The sequence below is a fragment of the Lissotriton helveticus genome, chromosome 8 (genome assembly GCF_964261635.1).
Source record: "Lissotriton helveticus chromosome 8, aLisHel1.1, whole genome shotgun sequence".
Taxonomy (NCBI): Eukaryota; Metazoa; Chordata; class Amphibia; order Caudata; family Salamandridae; genus Lissotriton; species Lissotriton helveticus.
This window is the reverse complement of record NC_136069.1, coordinates 1,140,527,526-1,140,551,845: the sequence shown is the minus strand read 5'-3', so window position 1 is coordinate 1,140,551,845 and position 24,320 is coordinate 1,140,527,526. Positions and strand designations below refer to the sequence as shown.

The 24,320-nt window shown below is 45.8% G+C and overlaps 1 protein-coding gene across 1 annotated transcript in view; it reads left to right on the top strand.

Moving 5' to 3' along the window:
- REV1 (REV1 DNA directed polymerase) overlaps positions 1-24,320 on the top strand; it is a 411,701-nt gene that overhangs the window by 385,810 nt on the left and 1,571 nt on the right. The window contains exons 20-22 of the mRNA XM_078658014.1: positions 449-669; positions 4,326-4,482; positions 21,117-21,219. Coding sequence (XP_078514140.1) covers positions 449-669; positions 4,326-4,482; positions 21,117-21,219 — 481 coding nt within the window. The remainder of the gene's footprint in view (positions 1-448; positions 670-4,325; positions 4,483-21,116; positions 21,220-24,320) is intronic.

The window sequence follows — 24,320 nt, the reverse complement described above, 5'->3', positions numbered from 1 at the left end:
GTGAGCTAAACAATGATGATGGATTAAACCCAGTTCAGTTGACTGGGGGGTGAGTGCTTGCATTGTTCAGCACTCCGTTCATCATCCCCTTTGGTTTTGCTTCATATTAAATATACCAGTAGGTGAGGAATAATGTGTATCTTTGAACAATGTCAAACCTGGAGAGCTAAAGTTACAGATAAGTAACTTATGACATGTCAATATAGTTGTGCATGCGTTGCTGCTTAGGCCATAAATATTCATTATACTTCTTGCAATAGTGTGGCTGAGGGAGCTCTTAAGGCTCTGGGCACCTCAGATCTCTGAAAACCACTGACCTCTTTCTGATAGAGACATAAGTGTACATGTAGTAATAAAAGGTTGAATGCGTGCAAAAATGTCTATTAAAGATGATAACTTTCTTTCGACAACCAGACACAGTTAATATGAAAGTTTCCTTATTTTCCAGCATCAAAGAATCATCTGCTGCACATAAAGAAAGCTGCAGTTAAAGGCAAAAAGAGGAACAGAAAAAAGATCCAAGTCAGTCCCGTTAAAACAATCCAAAATATTTTGAAAAAGAAACTCGTTGGAAGTCCAGCCAAAAGTGCTTTGATTACGTCTGGAAGTCCACAAAAGCTAATAGATGGATTCCTAAAACATGAAAACACTGCGCCTTGCAATCCCCAGGTAAGCGTATTTACTGTGCACACTTGAGTAATTATTTGTCTTCATTTTAGGAGTAATGACAATGACCACCTTAACGGCTGGCAGCATTTGAAATGCTGATGCAACATTTTTCATCTAGCCATGATTAAGGCAGATCGACAGAAATCACTGCCACGCGGAGGGGGGGCGCGCGCACATTACCTCCACCCAGTGGATGGCTGGAGAGATTCAGGCACACTGTTCAAGAGACTATCATGTATGCCCAAACCTGACTTTAGGAGAATGTTTCCACAACCGTGTCTGAATGTGATCATTCCAGCCTAACTACAGGCATCTAAGCTCTTGATGAAATGTGTAGGTCCCCCCGTGGTTTGGAAAGATCCACAGCAATTAGCAGTAGACATCTCCAATACTCGTTTTCTTTCAGGCTGTGGGCCAGTATGAGGTTGTGAGAGCCTCATGTAGAGAACCTAGGAAGCATACCAGCAAAAGTTCGGAACAGGCAGAAGATTTCACGGTGTGTGTAAGTGATCCATTGCCTGGTATTCTCTCTATCCTCTCCCACTGATTGAGAAGAAGCCAGGGGATTGTTGAAGAAAAATGTAGAATCTTATGGTAGGTGGGCCTCATTGACATTTTATAGAGTAATTATTAGTGTGCTGGTCTAAATCGCTATCAGTATACAATTATCATACATCTATGAGTAGATGTTACTTTGTGATTAACTGACTGTTTCCATAATTATAGGTTTACAGTAAAAATACATTTTGAATTCTTCTTTACCTATATAAGGTTAGACATCACTATTAATGCTATTAATATTGAATTAGTCAACTATCTTTGAAGGTAAATACACAATCCTATCTTTCTGCCCGACTTGATGTGTATATTGCGTAGCATCTTCATTAGGAGCACTACGGTCAACCATATTGCTTGTGTAATTGGTCCAGTTGTAGCCAGAGCTCACTGTGGAATGCAGTGGAAAATGCAATAGATATTGATCCAAATACACGTCACGGATATCCATTATTACATCAAACCTGTCGATAATCCTTGCTTAGTTCACGATGGTAGGAATGTTTATCTCAGTTACCCCCCAGCACTGTGTATCAATTAACAAGTATGTGCACCGGAGAGAACTAAACAAAGGGCTCAGTTATAATCAGCAGTATGGAAGCAGTGCTCTGCGCATGCTATTGTTTGGTTTCTATTTCCATGTTTGGTTACATGGTGGGGGAGCCGAAGTTAAAATGGCGGCTTTGTACATAAGAGATTCACACTTTTTTCCTAGTCATCTCCACTTCATTCAGTCAGAACTAAGTTTCAGGAAATCCCTGAAAGCCTGGAGTTTTGGAACCCCAGACTCCTTATGTCTCTCACTTAACTGATTTTTGCAGTTATACTCTGAGTCTTATACACAGTCTCGCTCAGCACAAGGATGCTCCTCAGAGTGATAGTTGCGCTCTATAAATATTATAGACATACATACAAACTTTTGTTTAAACATTGTGTTTGTAGCATGTGTGGCTTCAGATGCACATACTCTGCATACCTCATGCCATTTAGTGTTGGGATTGGACGTTACAACTTGTTTGTGTTCAAAGAACTCAGTCAAAAGATCTGTTGTGACTGCTCCCACAGTCCACAATGCACAAGGACACAGACTCTACCTCAGATTGTTTTCTTTCACCATTGAGTTCCAACGTTTTGGGCATTAGCTTTGAGATCACTACATTTTGTTTTGCCTTTTTAGGCCCAGCTATTCAACCTAGATAACTGGTGAACCTTCACCACACAGCTGACTCCTCTGCAACTCACATTTAATGACTTACATTGCCCACAATCAGTTCTCCTGCACTGAATGCCATCTGTCACTGATGCACAGGTTGTATTGTTAGAGACTGCTTGGGGAGGATAAGGAACGTACATCCTTCCAATTCTGGTCTAGGTGCAACACCAAATAACTGTGGTCGGGTCAGCATAGTGTCTGCAACTTCTGCCTCTTACCGACTATGACAACACCGCCTGCGACTTCTGTCCTGCCGTCTGCTGTAAGAAATCACTACGGTACTGAAGGGAGAAATGCTGGGTGCATCATAAAATGCATCTGCAACCCTCACACTAGACCCACACATCAGACCCACACATCTTCAAGGAACCATACCCGCCTGAGTCCAAAGAAGAAGAAACTTGCGGCTTCCTGTGGTGTTGGGCACACCCAACTTGAAGCCTGTCTCCACAAATGCCTCTAATAATGAGTGCATAAATGCTGAGGCTCTGGCTCTGAAACCTTCTGGCCCACACACTAGAAACATGTCCAGGTATGTAGCTTTGATGCCGACAGCCAGACGCCAGTTAATAAAACCTCGTTGCCAAACATATGCAGAGTAAGAGCATCTCTTCTGCAGGAGAGGGGAGTTGAGCGCCGAGCCATAAATGGCAATTAGCTTCAGATCCATCTCCAATGCCCATGCCGGTTGAACCCCGAACCAGGCCTCAATGCCTACCAAGCACCCTCCAAAAGCATTAGGTCACATTGGTAGGCAACTCTGCCTTCTGTAAGGTTGGAAGGAGGAGGACAAAAGTGGGGGCCACTACAAAGTAGTGCCAAAGGAGGTTGGGATACTCCGCTATCTGCTGTGTCGCAGTCTTCAGCAGTATTTTTCTGTTTATCCTGGTGGTTTGTTATGAGCTTCTTGGAGGCCTGCTAGGCCTCCAGGAAGCTGGAAGTGGTGTCACCTATCCACCCTCCATTTACTGACCCAGTAAAGCAGTGCAGCGTCAATAAAAAGCAGGTTAAGTCAAGTTCCAAGATTTTTTTGTTTTTTTGGGGCAAGGGCTTTTGACAAAAAAAACTTTGCTTGGATTTTACAAAAGACCCAATTTCGTGATTTTGTTTGCAAATTGCAAACTCCTGCATGGTCTTTTATGACAGAGCCACCTGGCTCAATTGGGTCCCAATTTGAGTGCCAAGGCCCAGATCCTTCTAGCTCTCTCTGAGGTCCCTGATGCCAAACAGAGAACATCCACCCAGACACCAGCAATATCCTCACCAAGGCGCCATCAGGCAAGGCTCCACATGTGCTTTCTTGCATCCCCAAGAAACACAGGCTCACCTTTGAGGACGAGCTGGGTTTTGAGGCAACTAGACCTTGCCACCCCAAGAAACAAATGTACAGGGACACAAGCCCACCACCCCAGGTGCCTACTCCATTGTATTCTCCTCCAACACACCCACAAACTCCCACGCCCTCTCCACCACCATCTCCTGGCTACCTAGACCGGTCATTCCATACTTTTTCCAGTCCAGGGATCCCTGTGAGCCACATGCTTGCTTCTCCCCTAACCGCTAAGTATGCATTGTGTGCTCCCCTACAAAATGACGCAACAGGTTTTTTTCAATTTATCCATGCTGTACAACATGAGTAAAAACCCTTGACAATGCCAAAAAGTCCCAAAAGCGAGACCTGTTGGATTTGGCAGTGCTTGTTTCTTGTCTGTCAATGCTACTTGTAAATGCTTTGAAGCTTATACTTGTATATAATTAAAGATTTTCGTATCTATATTTTGAGTATCATTTTCAGTCGCATGTTCATGTATATTAAACTGGTGCACTCTGTTAAAAGACTAATAAAAAAGTAGAATCTAGATACCTATGCATGTCTTTATTTTTACAGGCTGAACCATGCCCCTCAACCTCAAAAGCTTCAGGGTCACCAGCTATGCAGACAGAAACACCTGTTTCATTTAAACCACAATCTCCTAATCTGGCTGGGGCTATTGAATATAATGATGTTAAGACGTTACTGAAAGAATGGATTACAACAATTGCAGGTGATTCCTATGTTGGACAGTATCCATTCGTATTTTGCATGTTTCCATGTTTTGTAACATCTGTAAAAATTTAATTGCTGAGTGTTTCAGTAATAGTTTCTATCTGGAACCTGTAACAGTCAGCAGTCACTGGGCAATATCCACAATGTGCCCTATCATTTAATACTCCTGTTCTTTGTGTTTAAATTTCTTTATTTGTATAAAAGTTACTTTTTACATATGGGATAAAGTACAATATACATGTTGGAGTTTATCTGGTGGTGTTTATATGTACATAGGTTTGTATTGAGACAGGACAACTTAGTCACATTTAACTGGATTAAGGGAGTGCATCAATACATAGTTAATATACAGTGATTATAGTACACTGTGTGTGTCAGACAGGTTTGATAACAATTGTCTCCTGTGCCCATAATTTACCATGTCCCAATAGATTCATGTGTCCATTTTTCTATTTTGGCTTTTTCTCAGCCCCCATGGCCTACATTATAGAATACAGTATAACGCGTGTTTAACATAAGATTAATGAAACAACGACATCATTCCGTCACACCATGGTCGTTCCTAGCTAACATTTATGGCTGTGCACTTAGAGTAGATATTTTCATATCTCATGCCCCACCCTCGCAAGACTGGGTAAAGTATAGTTCGGGATCATTCCAGCCCCTATATATATTATCCCTACTCCTTCTTATACAGCATGTGCATCAGATTATTGTGGTTGGCACTTGAATTGTAGACCCTTTAGGTGCCTGTATCTGATCCCAACCTGTCGCCAATCATTTAATACTCCTGTTTGTAGGCCACAGATACTACTGATCTCCAGCTGAATGACCAAGGCACCTCCACTCTACAGTAGGTAGGTTGAGTAGTGAAAGCTTTCTCCAGGAGCTGGTAGTGCTTTTTGAACCTGGATACAGTATACACTATCCCTACTCAGTCCAAGTAATAGATCTTAAGGTACATGTGTTTTAATTTACATATAGGAAATGTAGGGTATTTAACACCATGAACAGCAGAATGAGCCAAGAGGTCTTAGCAAGTTCTTACAGAGAACACGAAAAGGTTTTACAGTGCAAACACTGTAATCCATCATATTCAAATTGCATAGGTTTAAGGAGTTGTCTGCTGTTGTAGGAAACTTCAGATTCCACTCCTTTTACTTGGGCTTTAAGTCACCAGTCAAGAAGACTACAGGTACTAGACTGAATATAACTGTTTATCAACTGAGCTATGATGCATATTGTCTTTGTGCTGTTTTTTCCCCAGCTCTGGTATTGGGCAGCTGAGACTCTGCTAAACTGTCTCTAAAGCAAATAAATATTTTTAGACTCCACATGCCCACATTCCCAAGTATACTGTGAATCCCACCCCAACAAAAAATGGTCCAAATGTCATATTAACTCTCCAGTAAATGGAACCGCCAGGCTCTTGTACTTGATGACAGATGTAACTGGATGCAGTTAAAGTGCTTACTAGTAGTAGGGGGCGCTCGAGAGCCCGACGCCAAGATGGCAACTCTGTAGCTGAGCTCCGGCAGCGGGACCAACAATCAGTCATTTATCCAATTACCCGGTCGCCACGGACACTTTAAACTACAGAGAACCTAACCGGAGAGACTACTGCCTCGATCGAGGTAAATCTTGCTGCAGACAGACTTGTGGGATAGCGCCTTCGGCGCTGCTATCGTACGACGAAGTTGCAGCCTACTGGACGGCAGAAGAAGTGACGTAGTAAGTTGAGCAAGCGGCAGGTGGCGGCGGCCCGGAGCAAGACCTGAGAGCGGGGAGAGACATGGACCCCCTGGGCCCTGGCCGGCGGCTGGGAAGGTAAGGCAGCCAACACCTGCTGCCTAGACCGCCTTCAGGCATGGTCGCCCGTGCCCTGTTGATGCGGCCGGCTCCCACGCGTGAGTCTGGACGGTCGGCCCCGTGCGGAATACATTGCAGGAATATGGCCGGCAGTATGCCCAGACTCAGAGCGAGGGGCTTTTCTGGCCCGGACCGGACTGATGACGTGGGCCTGATGCGGCGGCATCTTAAGCCACCCCCCGGTGCCCGCTGAGCAGACATGCTCCGTCTGGAGGAGCAGAACCAAGGCAAGGGGCTGATCAGAGACAAATGGGGTACTGCCGGTTAGGGGGCTGCACACTGCCTCACCACAAGTGCCTGAGATTGTACTGTGGCGAAGGAAGACCTACTCAATGGCGCTGGAATCAGCTGTTGAGAGAGCTTGGGAGCGCCCCCGGCTGCATAGAGACACTCTCTCACGCCGCCATTAATCATATTGACCCACTAAGCAATTGCCTCCAGTGCAGCAGAATTTTGGCGACCAAGGACGAGGGGATGCCCCGTGGCTTTGTGAGCAGCTGGAATATGGCTGCACAACGACCTACCTGACAGGGGATAGGCACCGGTCATATGGTGGCCAGTCGAAGCTAACTATCATTGTCACCAGCAAATCACCCGCACAGAGTGTGGACCCGGAGCTCTGAACATTTGGAAGCTGCATGCCAGGCGTAATCTAGACGGGGGGGATTAAGAGGAGTGGCCCAAAGTGCTAAGGGCCCACCAGGCTAGACTGAAACCCCCAACCGCAACCACTAGTCAGTCAGCCAGAGGCACAGGGGAAGACACGCACCGCTGGCGATATCTTAGTTGAGAACGCCGCCAGCGTGTCCAACGCGGGGCCACAGTGTACTTGAAAAATGGGCAAAACGGATACCAGACAACAAAAGCTAGTTTTCAAACAGCGCAAACCTACTCAAGAAACCCCAGCTATGGAGGACAGCCAGCTGGAGATGTACTCGGCTGGTGAAGCACCACCCGAACCAGACATCTGGGAAATGTTTAGGGATCTCAAGCAATCCCTTACCGCCATAGATTCTAAAATCGACTCCCTGTCAGACAGATTTAATCGGATAAAGGAGAAAGTGGCCAAACATGGGGAAAGGGTTGAACAGGTGGAACAGCGCACCTCAGCGCTAGAAGACAAAGACACGACCACCCGGGAAAAACTCCTTTGCATGGAGAAGGTGCTGGAGGTGATCATCTCCAAAAATGAAGACTTGGAGGCCAGGTCGTGCCGAAACAACCTCCGAATCGTAGGAGTGCCGGAGTCCACTGCCATGACAAGGGTGGAAGACTATGTTAAGGAAATGCCTCGGGCCCTTTTCGGAGAAGCGATATCACCTGTGTGTATCGTGGAGCGAGCCCATAGATCCTTGGGCCTGTCTCCCTTCAGGCGCACCTGCAAGGCCCATATTTGCACGCCTCTTTAACTATCGAGACAGAGATATGGTGATGCACTTAGCCAGAGCCATGAAAAACATCGCAAATCAGGGTAGCTCGATCTCCTTCTATCCGGATTTCACCATGGCAGTGCAAAGAGCCAGAAGAGACTTCCTGCCAATCAAACGTGCCTAGCAGCAGCTAGAGGTCAAATACTCCCTACTATACCCGGCCAAGCTTCGGATATTTCATGCTGGAAAGACCACGTACTTCACTGATCCCAAGAGTGCAGCAAGCTTCATAAAAGACCTGCGACTGGCCAGGAAGACCACTGGGCCTAGAAAAGACGCAGAGGAAGAAAACCGCACCAGTGACAATGACTAAAATCAACAATACTGAACTTGGGAAAACTGACCGAGGATGAAGCACTATAGGAGAGGGCATGACCTGTGCTTAGGGACAATGTCGCTCCTCACTTGTATCCTTTACCTACACTCTATATGGGGAAGCTGGTGTTTTTACTTACTCGAACTACCTTTCTTTGACTGGTTAATTACGCCTGTAAACCTTGTCCAGCTGCCGGACTCCCACTGTTGGGCAAGCTGGGCTCTCAGTACTTCCTTCCCGGGGTGTTACCCTTATGCTGCACAATGATGCACCCATGTTGGGGCGGTGGGAGGTTGGGGTTATATACTCAGCCTGATTGGGGGCTGGAGTGGGTGGGGGTGGGTTTTGTTTTGGATATTTACAGATAGTAACTGTTTGAAGTGCCATCCCTTCCCTTTATATCCCTACCTTTTCTAATACCTTCCACCACGTTGCGGCTGGCGGCATCACACGCTTATAGACGATCAATGCAGTAGGGCAACCTGAGTAGAGTGAAGTGGGTTACTTGGAATATCCGAGGCTTGAATGATGCACGAAAGATGAGAATGTTAGCCGCGCAGCTGAACCGCCATAGAGCAGACATAGGCTTCCTGCAGGAACTTCATCTCACTGAGGCTACACATGGGCGATTGCAAGCGAGGTGGATGGGCGAAAAATGCATGGCATGCTGTTTAAATTATGGGCGAGGGGTTGCCATACTTATAAAAAAGCGACGCACTGGCGCACTCGTACAGCCATATGCGACAAGATGGGCAGATACGTCATAATAGCAGGCTTGCTAGGAGGACACCCGATTAGACTCATCTCCCTATATGGCCCCAACACAGACGATCCCGGCTTCTTTGCACAGGTCTGGAGAGTGGGGCACTCTATTGGCCCTGGAGCTATAATCTTGGGAGTGGAGTACAATGTAGTAATAGATGCCCAAAAAGCCAGAGCGGGAGACTCCCGCTGCCCCCAACCCCGAGCGGCAGCACAATTGCAAGCCATAATTTCAGAAGGCGCTCTGAAAGATATATGGTGCCATAGCCATCCCGAAGACAGGTGTGAACATGTGTGACGTCCACAGGGCCCTCCTGGTCGAGGATAGACTACTGGCTGGTCTCCCAAGACTTGGCTAAGGTGCAACACCGGCCCAAAACCTTCTCAGATCACTCCCTGGTGATGCTCGAGCTGAAGCTCCCAGACTACCCCACCAGAGCGTTCACCTGGAGACTGCCGCCAGAAGCACTAATCGACCAGGTATTCCCTGAAATCATTAGACAGGCCATATCTGAATTTTTTCTACTTAACGGAGGCACTGTCGATTCCCCTTCAACCCGTTGGGGGACCCTTAAAACGGGCATACGGGGTGAATGTATTGCCAAACAGGCAGTAGTTCTCCGGTAGCTGCAGGGGGATCTCAAATGATTAGATGGCGAAATACAGGGCCTGGAGCAGGAGTTTTTTACCAGCAAAGATAACAACCTGCTGTGTGCCATTAGAGATAAACTGGATGAGTTTCTGGAGGCGGTCTTGAGGGAAACACAATTTCTTGGCAAGGAAGCCAGAGCCTGGAGCTACGGAGGGAGAGCGCGCAGGTAAGACGCTGGCGGGGCTTCTACAGAAGCCCTGGGCCAGTGATTATATACCTGAGCTAAGCAGTTCTGACTCTGGTCCGGCAGTGGGCCAATCAGCTGTTCAAGCTGAAGTTATCTCTTTTTTCGCTACCCTTTACGGGGCACAACAAGAATCGTCACCTCCCGAGCTGGTGGAGTTCTTTGACATGCTGCAGCTACTGTGGCTAGAGGGACATAGGGCATATCTTGATGAACCTTTTACAGAAGAGGAGGTCATTAAGACGATTTGGGCACTTCCAGGTGACAATACACCTGGACTTAACGGTTTATTGACTGCTTTTTACAAGGAATATGCTAATGTACTCGCCCCACATCTAATAAGTATGTACAAGGAGTCAGTAGAACAGGGGATCCTCCACCCATCAGTACGGGCAGCACTCATCACAATTTTAAAACCGCACATGCGACTCATACCGGCCACTCTCCAAGATCAACGTGGATAACAAGATCCTTACCAAGCTTGTTGTGGCGCTGCCCATGGTGCTGCGACCGGACCAGTGCGGTTTCGTTCCGGGTAAAGCCCCGGCCCATAATCTCTGCACGCTCTTCGCCACAATGCAGCAGGTGGACCCACAGCTGTAGGCCGCCACTATCTTTCTCAATGCCAGTAAGGCATTCGATTCTCTCGAATGGCCATACTTATTTGCCATACTCGGACGCATAGGACTTAGCTCCAAGTTCATCAAGTTATTAACGCTCCTATACTCTACACCGCCGGCGCGGATCAGGGTCAAAGGCATAATAACAACTTTGTTCCCTGTCTCTCGGGGTACTAGACAAGGGTACCCCACGTCGCCCCTATTATTTGCCGTGCCCATTGAGCACGTGACAGCTCTACTGTGACAGCACCATGCGCATGCATGATCATTACACGCCTATACTCTGATATGCAGCACACAGCTCCAGTTTGCACACCGTGCGTTCATCAGGAATGGGAGGCCGCGTTGGGCATTTCAATCACGCAGGAACTATGGACATTCTGCTGCATGCAGGCGCACGCACTCTCCCCAAATTACAGACTACACCTCATACACTTCAAGTTCCTCCACCGCCTTTACTGGACGCCAGCTTGGCTTCACAAGATCAGACTGATCCCTGAGGCGCGATGCCCGGAGATGTAGCTCCTGTAACGCGACTTTCATTCACCTTGCGTGGTAGTGCCCCCAAATACAACACTACTGGGTGACCATTTTTGACGCTATTGATGAAATGCCGGCCTGCCCATGGAGAGATCCCCCACTGACGGCGCTGCATGGCTATGTTGGAGACCACCCATCTGACAGCAGAAAGTTGACAGCTATGCTTCTACTGCTTGCTAAGAGACGTATTGCTATGAGTTGGGGTAGGACATGGATACCGCACAGAGAAGAGTGGTTAAGAGACGCAGCATTCTGCCAAGAGCAACTGGCGGTATACTGGTACCTAATGCCCACTCAGTCCCAACCTAAAGATATATGGAGTCCACTGCAAACATATATCCGATTGCACGAAGAAAGCGAGGAACCCCCACTGCCTTAGATGCCGGGAGAGCAGGGATAACTAGGCAGGCGCCAGCCGCGCACACTGATGCGATAGATATCAATAGCCTTGATGGTTTGAGACTAATAGGTCTTGCACTTCCCCTACCTTCCCTATCCTCCCACCCACCCCCTCCTTGGATGGGTGGGTGATTGGGATCATCTGGCTCTTCTCCGCCAGGAAGTTTCAGCTCTCTTGGCCAAGGGAGCCATCGAACAAGTGCCTGTGCCGAAAGTAGGTTGTGATTGCTACTCCCCCTACTTCCTGGTACCCAAGAAGGACAAAGGCCTGCCTCCTATCTTAGATCTCAGGGACATCAACTGCTTTCTCTGGAAGGAGAAGTTCAGAATGCTCATGTTAGCTCAGGTCTTGTCTGCCTTCGACCCTGGAGACTGGATGGTAGCGGTGGACTTGCAGGATGAGTACTTTCACATCCCCGTCCTGCCTGCCCGCCGCCATTACCTAAGGTTTACGGTAGGCCACGATCATTTTCAGTTTACTGTGTTCCCCTTTGGCCTTACCAGCACCCCTCAGGTGTTCACGAAAGTGATGGTGGTGGTTGCAGCTAATCTGTGTAGATCAGGGGTTCCAGTGTTTCCCTTTTGACGACTGGCTGTTGAAAGCAGGCTCACCCCAGGCTGTCGTCTCCCACATCCAAATTACGGTGGACCTTCTGCATTCGCTGGGGTTCACTATCAACGTGCCAAAGTCACTCCTGACGCTCACTCAGCAGCTCCTTTTCATCGGAGCAGTACTGGATACAGCGCAGTTTCGGGCTTATCCTCCCAAGCAGGGAGTCCGGGATATTCAGGCTATGATACCGATGTTTCAGCCTCTATCCCAGATTTCGGTGAGAATGACCGTGAGGCTGCTGGACTTCTTGGCCTCCTGCATCACGCTAGTGGATCATGCCAGATGGCATATGCGGGCTCTGCAGTGGGACCTTCGATTCCAGTGGGCGCAGCATTTGGAGAATCTTTCCGATGTCGTCCAGATCTCGCAGAGGGCTGCAAGTCAGTTCTAGTGGTGGCTAACTACCCAGGATTGGGTCAACAGCAGATCCCTCTCCCCTCCCCAACCAGAGTTCACAGTAGTGACGGATGCATCACTCCTGGGATGGGGCGGCCACATGGGAGAGGCAGATATCAGAGGCCTCTGGTCTCCGGCGGAGTCCGGGCTCCACATCAACCTTCTGGATCTCCGGGTGATTCGTCATGCACTGAAGGCATTCCTTCCTTCTATCAAGGGAAGAGTAGTGCAGGTGTTCACAGACAATACCACTGCCATGTGGTACTGCAACAAACAGGACGGGGTGGGGTCATGGACCCTATGTCAAGAGGCTCTTCGCCTCTGGACATGGCTGGAGCATCTGGGCATATCGCTGGTGGTTCAACACCTGGCAGGTTCACTGAACGCCAGGGCGGACAAACTGAGATGCCAGTGCATGATGGATTTTGAATGGCCTCTTCACTCAGAGGTGGTGCAAGGTCTCTTTCAGCAGTGGGGAGAGCCTTGGTTACATCTCGTTACCACCGAAGGGACCGTGCAATTTCAGCAGTTCTGCACGTTGGAGTTTCCAAGCCGGCACTTGATCGGCGACGCTTTTCATCGCGAGTGGAGTTACGGACTCCTGTACGCCTTTCTGCCTGTACCACTTCTGCTCAGAGTGCTCAGAAGAAGCGACCGGGCCCAAGTCATTCTTGTGGCTCCGGACTGGGCACGAACAGTTTGGTACCCCGAGCTCTTGAGTATGGCCATCGATCCTCCGTTCCGACTGCCTCTTCGGGAGGATCTTCTGTCGCAGCTGCAGGGGACTGACCTCCACCCGAACCGTCCCAGCCTCCACCTCCTTGCGTGGAGATTGAGCGGCGACAGTTGACAGCTGTCGACTTTCCTCCCAAAGTCTGTAATGTAATATTGGCAGACAGGCGTCCCTCCACTAAAACGATATACGCCTTTCTACGGCTTCCAGATCAGCCTTCTCTTTTTAAGTCCCCGGTTGTTAATCGCTTCCTCAAAGGCATTACACACACGTTTCCTCTCTTGCCTTTCATAATGCCTCAATGGGACTTAAATGTTGTCTTGACCTATCTGATGTGCGCTCCCTTTGAGGGCCTTCATAACTGTCCATTACGTCTTCTCACTCTAAAGACGGCTTTCCTGGTAGCTACCACCTCTGCCAGAAGAGTGAGTGAGTCCAGGCTCTTTCTTCTAAACCTCCTTTCCTTTCTGTTCATCCGGACAAGGTGGTTTTAAGGACCCGTCCTTCTTTCTTGCCAAAGGTTGTCACGGAATTCCACATCGGGCAGACCATCACTTTGCCCACCTTCTTTCCGCCTCCGCATCCTTCAAAAGAGGAAGAGAGGCTCCACCGTCTGGACCCAAAACGTGCGCTCTCGTTCCATCTGAAGCACACACAACAGTTCCGGGCGGATGATCAACTTTTTGTTTGCTACTTGGGTGCCAAAAAAGGACAGGCCGTGCACAAACGAATCATCTCTCGTGGGTCGTTCTGTGCATCAAAGCATGTTACTCGTTGGCTAAGAAGGAGCCTCCTGTGGGGCTGCGTGCCCATTCTACCAGGGCAATGGCAGTCACTACTGCCTTGGGACGCGGCGTTCCCTTGCAGGACATTTGTCAGGCAGCTACGTAGGCCTCACTGCACACATTTACCAACCATTATTGCCTTGACAGTCCAGTCCTGAGAGACGGCTTCTTTGGCCGTTCTGTTCTCCATGACTTTCTGGTGTAATCTTGTTCGCAGACCCACCACCGGGGTTGGTATTGCTGGGGTATCTATTCTAAGGTAAGGAATCTATCACTAACGTGACTTTTTCAGATGCACAAGTTACTACTTGTGTAACGATATATCTGTAAGAGACATTAGTTAGTGATAGATTCCTTAGCGCCCCACCCATCCTTCCCATTCTGCAAACTGATTTCTAGGGTTAATTAAGGTCATCCCTTTCAGGGCCCTAATTTCATGGCACCAGTGGTCAGTTTCTTGCATGGCTCTGCGTTCCTGGCGCGGAAAGTCGTGTACAGAACTGACGTCAGCGCGCATGGGTGGTGCCTAAGTAGTCTCCGTGATGTCATCTCGGCGCCTACGACACCAGCGACGGACACGGAGCCCCACTACGCCACCTACCGATGCGCAGGGGTACTGCTGGCGAAAAACTTTCCGGATCCAGTCTGACACCTGTGGATATTCTAAGGTAAGGAATCTATCACTAACTAATGTCTCTTACAGATATATCGTTACAAAAGTAATAACTTGTGCATTAGCAGATATCCACTCCCAAAGTCTTGTAAGAAATTGCTTGCTATAAACCTTTTGCATGTAATCAATAAGGCGCTTGTGCTATAATTGGAGGGAATATGTCTAGCATTATACTTGAAGATTGGTATCATTTCTGCTCCCTTCCAAGAGTTAGGAATTAGGGCTCCTGCAGCCATGGCATTGGACAATTTATTTATATACGGTCCCCATATTAATGGTTCTGAATGATACAAATCTGAGGTGATCTTGTCCAGGCCAGGTGTTTCTTGGGCCTTTATTGCGTTAAGGGTTTCTTTCAACATAAATTCCACTAACTCTCTCTTGCCCCCTTTATTTTCTGTTGGTAACATAGGCCACAGATCTACACTATGATCTGATTCAAAGTAGAAGGATGAGAAATATTCTACCCACTCCTCTGATGCTATTTGGGGTTCTGGGCAAGAGTGATCCTTGCACCCTCCATTTGTCAGTAAGTGCCAAAACCCTCTACTATCTTAACTTGGCATCTTCTAGCAGGTCCTCCCAAATGTTGTTTTCCCATTTGGTCTTTCGGGATTTGACAATATTTGTATACTTCTACCTGCATTCAGTTGTATTGTTTCTATTGATATTTTTTATAGCCTCAACAAGTGCAGTTTTTGCCTCTCTACAGTCATGATTGAACCATTTGCGCATTTAGGGAAGTATTTACGGTTTTTAATATCATTCTGGTAAAGTTCTCTGCATTTAAAAAACAATTTGTCAAGCCTGTTCCGCTAGGGAGGCTAATACTAAAGTTGATCATTTTTAAATCTCTTGCATAGAATTCAGAGTGTTGTATATGTCCACCTATCTAACATTTTGTCTGTTGTTAGTTAACACTATTGTTTTCTGAGGGGAATGCATCAGGACATGTCTATTCTCTGATTTGGGACCCTTCTAGTTCTAACAGGAGAGGATCGTGATCACTTTCAGTTCATTCAATGACCTTCATATGGGTCATTTCATGCCGAAGTCTAACATCAATCAATATATAATTAATATTACTTTTATTTTCACCTCTCCTAAAAGTCGGTTTAGCACATAGATCCGAAGGAGAATGACAATTGCAGGCTCTTAGGCCAAGGGACACTACTAAGTCTACTACTTATAGAGCAGCGGCGCTCATCCTGACTTTTCTTCTAGATTTAGATAAGGGTGGAATTCCTCAATTCTCGTCTTAGTCTTTAATCAGATCTAGCATGGCACCATAGGGCTCAAAACAGATATTAAAATCTTTTATAATAACCACATGGTGTCTTTCACTGTAAGTGTTTCAAATTTTGTCCAGAGATTTCAGGGTCAGAGATTCCTTTATTTCATGGGGTAATACTGTTGTACATGTTTATTAAAAGATAAGTGATACCTTATTTTGGTATCAGTCTGAGTACTAATAAGTCCGGGGAGGCTATTTCACCTTTCTTAATTGTGCAGTCAAGTGCTGTTTTTATCCATATGATTTGCCCTCCTGATGGTTTAACCATGTTGGATACTTGGGCCTCAATGCTATGTGTTGTAACCTAATCTATATATTTGACTAGTGGCCCAAGTCTCACGAAGGAGGCATAAGTGGTGCTAATCAATACATTTTCCTGTCCTCATTGACTAATTTAGATTCAATTTCTGCATTGTTCCAGTTCAATAGCCTTATATGGGTTACTGAACATGATTTATTCTCATATTTGATCCTTGAACCAATCTTGGTACAAAACACATTTTAAGGTCCAATTTATTCTCTATGGGCACTTTGGATTTGTATAAGTTTCCTTGCATGTGTTATAAGATTGTTTTGTCTCTTCCCTGACTAGTCCAATAGATGCCTTGATCATTCTCTACTGGGTCATTATTTTCCTTTAAAGCAACGCGTACTAATGGGAGTCAATCTAGTGCTGTTATGTCCGTTCCCATGGATGGAGCTACGGTCCACATGGCTTCGCAGCTCTTGACAATATTGCGCCTGATCCCTCTTGAACATCAATCGGATGTTTCAACTTAAACTGGATTTCTGATCCCTCTGGAGGGGTAGTGTGTTGATCTAGCATAATCAAGCCTTCAGCTAACTTTGTATCAATCAATTTCACTTCAATTGAATCCCATTGACCCCATGTGCAACGTAAACAGTATCTGAATAAGCAATTGAATAACGATATCGGACTTTCTGAATCCATCAAACAACTTTGTTCTTAAAAGAGTCTCTGCTTTTGACAGCACCAAGGGGTAGTTTGGGGACTTTCAACATGTACACCATTTGACCCAGTTGAACTTGTGAGCAGGGAACATAAAAACTATTGTTAGAAACTACTTTAGGAAATGAGCAGTGGTCCTTAGGATTGCGTGGAACCAAGGATAGATCTCCACCTTGATTATTGGAATTGAAATTGTTCCTTCTTATGTAAGCACTGTCAGCACTGTCAGAATGTCCATGCCCTATAGTATTACCTGTATCATACTTCCTTGGAGATTCTTGCATTTGAGCTTATTGGGTTATCCAGGAGGCATAGCAGGAGTGGGCTAAAAATGTGAGATGTCCCACAACTAATAATGCTTGTAGGACCAACCAAGTTGATTTGGCCTGAGTGTCCACAATCCTAAGGATTTCTCGCTTTGGATCACTTCTCTCCCCTCTCAGAGCATTAATGAGGCTAACAGCCTCTGCGTGTGTTGCTGGTCCAGCATCATTAGTTGGTTCATCAGCTCTGTGTTTATTTTATTTTATTTTAAAAAAATATTTTTTGTCCTCATATTCGCCCTTGGTAACCATGTAGTGACGAAGAAGTATTGAAGATGACTGAGGCACTGGCCCAGATAAACTGGGGGGGATTTAAATGGTACCTAAGAGCGTATCCCACAATGCCACGCCTCCCAACTTTGTCCTCATCCAATGGTACCGACAGGGTTAGTGAACTGCTATGTACAACCCATTTTATAGCGAGAGTCGCATATATAGGGTATGTAAAGCAAAAAAAAAGAAGGGATCAAAAGAACAAATGATCCATCCAAGCAGCACAATCATAGGACTTGGGGGAAAAAAATAAAAATAAAAAAGAAACCCTCAATGTTCTGGCCTATAGTTACCAGTTCAAAAGTAGCCAAAATCTCCTCTTGTGTTGGTTGCCTCCTCTAGCCAGATCTAGTTTGGACATCTGTAACATCGCTGCTCGCCAATCTGTATAGAGAGGAGGAGTCTTGTCTTTCCAGCGTTTACAAATTTCTCTTCTAGCTAATAAAGAACTATAAAAGACCAGCTTTTTACTTATACCTTCAATCCCAGGTATAATACCAAAGAAAACTAACGTGGGGCAGGGACTAACTTGTAGATCAATTGCTAGTGAAAGGGAAGCACAGATTTCATTCCAAAAAGATGTTATATAGGGACACTCAAAGAACATGTGTGTATCTGATGCTGCTACTAAACCATATCTGGGGCATACGACCTGAGCATTATTGGAGAACTTTGATAAACGTAGTGGAGAGTAATACGCTCTATGCAGTGTCAACAAATGGTTCAGACGAAGCCAAGAAGGTTTTACAATCTCCCCTAGAGTCTTAAATGATTTGAGCCACAGGCCCTCTACATCGGTATTAGGTATATATGTTTCCCAAAGGGAGTGGGGTAGCAGGAATTCGCCATCAATCTCATTAGATCTAATTTGGTCAAAATGACCATTTTACCCAAGATTATGTTTTTGTTTAACACTATCCCTCTTTTTTTTGATCCATCCTCGACTGCCAAACTCCAAACGGAATTAAATAGATTCATTTGGAATAGCCGTACGCCCAGGTTATCCTGGAAGAAGATCAGACGGCGTCGAGAAAAAGGAGGCCTCGCAGCACCAGACCTCCAGATATACGGCTGGGCTTTCCAATTTTCTCATATTAGGATGCTTTTAAAGACCCCTAATAACGTAGGGAGCGGAAAATTATTCGTAGCACTTCTCAAAGGGGAAAAAATGGGGCCAACAAACTTTTTGCTAAAATTTGGGGACCCAAAATGCTTTAAGAAGGTCAAGTTAAAGGTGCTGAGGGACTTAGCTAGAACATGGACAAACTTAAGACGCACACTTAATTTGGATTATTATCAGAGTCGGGCCCCGTTATGGGACTCGCCAGGTGCCCCATCTTGGCTTTTGGACAGTTTAGCCCTCCCAGTTAGAGAGGCCGGGATCTCAGCATGGGGGGACCTGTTTGTTGATGGAGTATTACTTCCATGGGAGACTTTGAGCTCAATAATAGGAACTCGCTTTTCACGCTTTAAATATCTTCAAATCCAGAGTTGGTCCCAAGCTTACAGCCTAGGAAGGGGTAGGCATAAATTAGGTGCTGATCACAATCTAGTATCCTATCTGATGGACAAACCCCCATTTAAAAAAGAGATAACATTTTGGTATAACCTTATACTAGATGAGATTGATGGCTCTGTGTTTATTAGAAGGACTCATTGGGTGCTTTGGGGATTGATTAATTGAAGTGAATTCAGGCACCAGGACGTCATACCTATTTGTGCATTAGGAGTTATTACTTCCATATTCCCTGCACTGCAACTGATTTAGCATTCATTCGAGTTAGAAAGGTTTGGTTTTCGAACTAGTTGTTGTGCAGCTGGGTAGTCGGTTTGGCTAGATGTCGTGGACTTTTTCTTGAAAATTTTAGCCACCTTTTCGCCTTTAATTAGACCCTCCTTGCACGGAGTGTTTGTCTGCAATTTGCTTTCAACTTGCTCAATTAGTTTAGCTATATATCTAACGACAGTTTTCTGCCACTTGTTTTGGTTGTTTGTTCTATGAGGTAGCACCTGTGGGGCTGGTAGTCTGTTTTCTTTTTCCCATTAGATTTGAAATTAGTGGCAAATGGAGGTAGAAAGGGAGGTAGGCTATTAAAGAGTTGGAGCAGGGATGGGATCATCTGCAACAGCTTCACCCTCCTGGTTTCAGCATCAAGGGAGGTATTGAACAATAGAGAGAAAGAGAAACACTGTACCTTTGTTCTTGCAAAGTAGATAGCTGAAGAGGCAAGAGGGGCTGGCACTGCCGTATCCTGGTTTTAATGGGCTTGGAAGGGCCTGTAGCAATGGTGCATTATAGTACTTCCGAGAAGGACTCCCACTCTGGTTGGGTGCTCCTCCTCCATGCAGTAGTTGTGGGACAGGTAGTCCCTCTCAGTTTTTGTGCACCCCACACAGCAGGGCAGTGAATGCACTTTATAGTGCTTCAGAGAAATGTTCCCGCCCTGCTTTGCTGCTCCTCCGTGCAGGGATGCTGGGACTGGTAGTCCCTGTAAGATTTTGTGGGTCCGCACAGTTCGGGGCAGCGATGACTCTTTGTAGCGCTTCAGGGAAGGGCTCTTGCCTGGCTTGACTGCACCTCCTCCGTGCAGGAATACTGGGACAGGGAGTCCCCGTCAGTTTTTGTGGGCCCATGTGTATGTTAGATTACATCCTGCTACATGGAAACACCATTTCCTGCTGATTTGTTTTAAGACTGTGTGTAGAGGGGTAGAGTCAATCATTATCCCGATTGTTTTGATTTAATTGGCCTTTTAAAAAGCACAGAAAATGTTGCCTGCTTTAGACAAGACTTCTTTACATTTTCAATCTTGAAAAATATGTATTTAAAAAGGATCCCGCACATACACAAATACATTATGTTAATGAATTGATAGAGAATATCAATGCTGGAAACTTAGAATTGCAAGTCAACTTAGAATTGCAAGTCAGTTACTTTTTATTACTATACACTTACACACATATAAATAGGGTGTCCATGCATACGAGTACATCTAGCAAAGCAGGTTGGCAGGGATCTGAACCCCACCCTCCCTTCACTAAGAACCTCTGAGCATAGCACCTGTTGTGTGGTCACTTGATTGTGCAGAAACCTTACACCAGCTGTCATTCCAGTTGACTTGCAATCTTGCATGCACACGGATAGTGTGGGCAGGGAGAGCTATCCCAATGTGTTCCTCTATGTCTATCTCAATGTGCCTCACACTGATCCTATATTGTCTCATGCCTTTCACCATAACCTATATTCTTTAAAAAAACATTTAAACTGATGTAAACATGTGTTCTCTACTAGTAATGAGGAATGCCTGTTCACCTGCGCAGAGCCATGTAATTGAAAGGAACTCAATTATGGTAGTGCCTGAAAGAAATGCGTCCATTAAAGGGATATTGTCATAAATGCCAAGGCTGGTAGGCATTGGAAGCCAGTAAGAATTGGATGAGTTAACTTAAAGAAATAGCTAAACAATTGAGAACCCCATATTTGGATTAGTTTTCTTCAAAATGTATACAGTGCTTTCCATTTAGAAAACCCAGTGGGGGTGGTACTTTTTTCAGGAGAGTGATCTAAATACATTTGTACTCGTTTCACACTTTCTTTGCAAAAGTGATTACAATAAGTGCTAGTGGGGTGACGTAGGTCTCCAGCATGATAGTTGATGGCAGTCTGCTTCTCAGTTGTAATGTAACTCTCCACTGAAGCCACATCAAAGAGACATTTAAATCTTTGATAACTGTAGAGGGCATCAATTAAAAGTTAGCAACTATTCTTACTTATGTTTCTGTTATTTGGTTTTTCCTAGATCCAATGGAGGAAGATATCCTACAAGTTGTAAAATACTGCACAGATCTGATAGAAGAGAAGGATTTGGAAACTCTGGATCTTGTTATAAAGTACATGAAAAGGTAACACCAAACTTGGATCAACAGTTTCTGCTAAGATTGAAATGTAATATTTAGTGAAAGGTTATTTTCTGCACATGACTCATTAGGCTAGGGTACAGATTGTGTGGCAAAGAGTGATTTTAATGTTCAAGCTAAAGTCATAATTTGTGTAATTATGAAGGTGGTGTTTGTATAGCGCATACCTAGCCGAAAGGCAGTAGACCAATATACTCTCAGTTACTTTTCGATGAGTTATTGGGGGGTGTTTATGTTCTGAGAGAGAATGTTTCCTTGTGGCATTTGTATGACACACTCCTGGATGGCAAGCAAAGGAGCTCTGTATAATTGTCATTTTGAAAATTAATAAGTTGCATCAATACAACATATTAAACACAATATATGCTTTTTAGGGGGTTAATTTCGAAATGTGGTATATACAAGTTGCTCCTTTTCTTTTGTTTTAGAGGTTATGTTCCAAACCATTAGTTTGAATTTCTCTTGATATCCAAGTTGCTATATATAACATTATTGTGGATACTGGTTGCTAGTGGTTACATTTGTATTCAGTTTTCTGCCATTTTCCTTCCTATAGAAAGGATTTCCTAGTGCATTAGTGATCCACAAAATGCTGGCTGTTAACAAATGGTGCAAGTATATCTCTAATCACACTGCCAGGTGTGATAACTGAAAGATCTTCTAGCTCAAAATTCTTCAAGCTTGAAGAAATAGAGGTCAGGTAATAAGAAGATTACAAAGATCTTACTTTCATTCCCTCCTTACAACAGAAAGATGATTCCACAGATTTCTCTTCATTGCCTTCCCTATATGTTTCAGCACATTGTTGAAACTCCATGCTCAACAAGATAATCAGGCAATTCAAAGGCTCTTTATCAACAGTAAGAACATTCTTTGTACTAAAACCCATTTCCCTGTAAATAAGTAGAGTTCACATTTGTGGCAGAAAGTGCAGATGTCTTGCTTCTCTGTAGATTTTGGATATTTTAGATTTCCCACAGAGGTTGGACATTTTAACATTTTAATGCAGATCTCTGCCTAAAAATCATTGCAACTGAAAGCTTTCAAAAGTATCAGAAAGGGAGAGGAATGGCAAGACCAATGAGATGGGAATAATGGTAGCTGTCTCCATAGCCCAGTACCCCACTAGGCTGAAGTACTTACTGGAGGAAGCAGGCTCTCTATATACTATGCCAAAGTAAGGTATAGTGTGCACCGAGTCCAGTGGAACCCCAAAGTTAGGCAGAGGTAAAAGTAGATAATACCATACTCTCTATTTGTGGTAGTGTGGCGAGCAGTAAGGCTTTATCAGAGGGTAGTGTTAAGCATTTATTCTACACAAGAAATGATGTCACACACTCAAAGACTGAACTCAGACCACTTTGTTTGTATAGAAATATTATTTAGTTGTATTTTATTTTCTAGAACCAAGCCAGGCCTGGTACAGGTAGGTATAATAACACTTTGCAAGAATAATGCAGTTAAATACAGTTTGAGTGCAGTTAAATGCAATTGAATTGGTACAGGTAAGGCATTTGTTTGTAAAACAGTTTGAATTACTTTTTTGTTTACTTTTCAGATTACTTTTCAAGTTACTTTTCAGAGCACTTTTTAAGTTGCTTTCTCTACTCAGTGTGATATGCTTAGATATCACACTAGGACATTTCCTAGAGGAAAGGTAAGTAAATCAGTGTTTGTACATATGCAGTTTTTTAAGGTTTCATACAAACAGGTTATCGACTTAGCAGTAAGTACATAGGTTTGAGAGTTGGTTTTCTAGGGTTAGAACCAGTATTCCCCCAGGGTCAAGGATGCACCCTCAAAGCATCCTCAGCAGCACTAAGGTGGTCAGATGCACAGTGCTGAGGCCCAATGTTATCCAATGGGGAATAGGGGCCTCCGGTTGGCGGCTGCTCACGAGCAGGCCACAAGGTTGTGGGAGCAAAACTCCTGGACCTAGGCTCAGGGCAAAGGGAGATCCGATTTAGCATACAAGGTGCACCCATAGCGGCGCAGGTGCGGTCTGGTGCAGGTGCTCTTTTGGCGTCGGGTGCTCTGTTGTTTTCAATTGGGATTCTCCACTTGCAGATCTTCTGGAGGCAACCACCGGTTGGAGAGGTAAGTTGGGATGCCGGGACACCGTCTGTTGGGCCACCCAAGGCTGTGGGAGGTTGGGTGTCGTTGGGCATCGGGTTTTTCTTACCGGCTCTGGTCGCTGGGGGGGGTCCTACAGAAAGGGGATGCAGGCTTTGGTTGGAGACTTTAGGTAGGTCAGGGATCACCAGATCCCAGGTCAGGATCGCCAGGGAGACCGCCTTGTGGTGTTTGGCCCTCGAACTCGGGCTGTGGATATCGGGTGCAGAGTGGTGCAGACTTGCGGGTTTGGCTGGAACCAGAGTCTGTGGGTGAGTAAATCCGGTGCTCATGGGAGATAAAGTCTTGTTTGGGAAGGCAGGGCAGGGCATTTCCTCTGGGTTCTTGGGGGCTGCTGGCTGCAGGACACACCGGGATTTCGCTATAGCAGGTTGAGGTTAGGACAGGCCGGTAGGGCTGGGGCCAAGTCAGTTGGTGCCCTCCTCCTCTTCTTCAGCACAGCTCTTCGATCCTTCTTCTTCTGGTTTCCTCTTGTCTGAGGAGGCACGGTTCAGGGTTGCCCCTAAATACTACATTTAGGGGTGTAACAAGTAGGTACAGGTCAGAACCAGTTGGTCCCTTCCTTGGGGTGGGTACACCCCCCCTTATGCCACTTTCCGGTGGCAGGGGGGCATAAGCCTCACTCTGGTTGGCTGGGTCCCCCCATCTTCAAGATGGCGGGACTGAGACTTGTGCTTCACTTCGCCTCCCCCACCTGATGGGTGGGGGTGGCAAAGGTGGGCACACCTCTCCTCCTAACTTGGTTTTCCCACCAATTCTCCCGGCCAAAGTGTCAGGTCAGAACCAGTGGGAGCCAGTTGCTAGCAAATGGCTGGGGTAGCTCACAAAGGCAGCAGGCCTTTGAAGCTTCCCCTTTGTGTACCAAACCCATCCTGGGGGTGGAGGCTTGGCACCTCGTCCCAGGATGTGCTTTGTTTCTGGGGGTTCAGAAACATGTCTAGTGATGGCAGCTG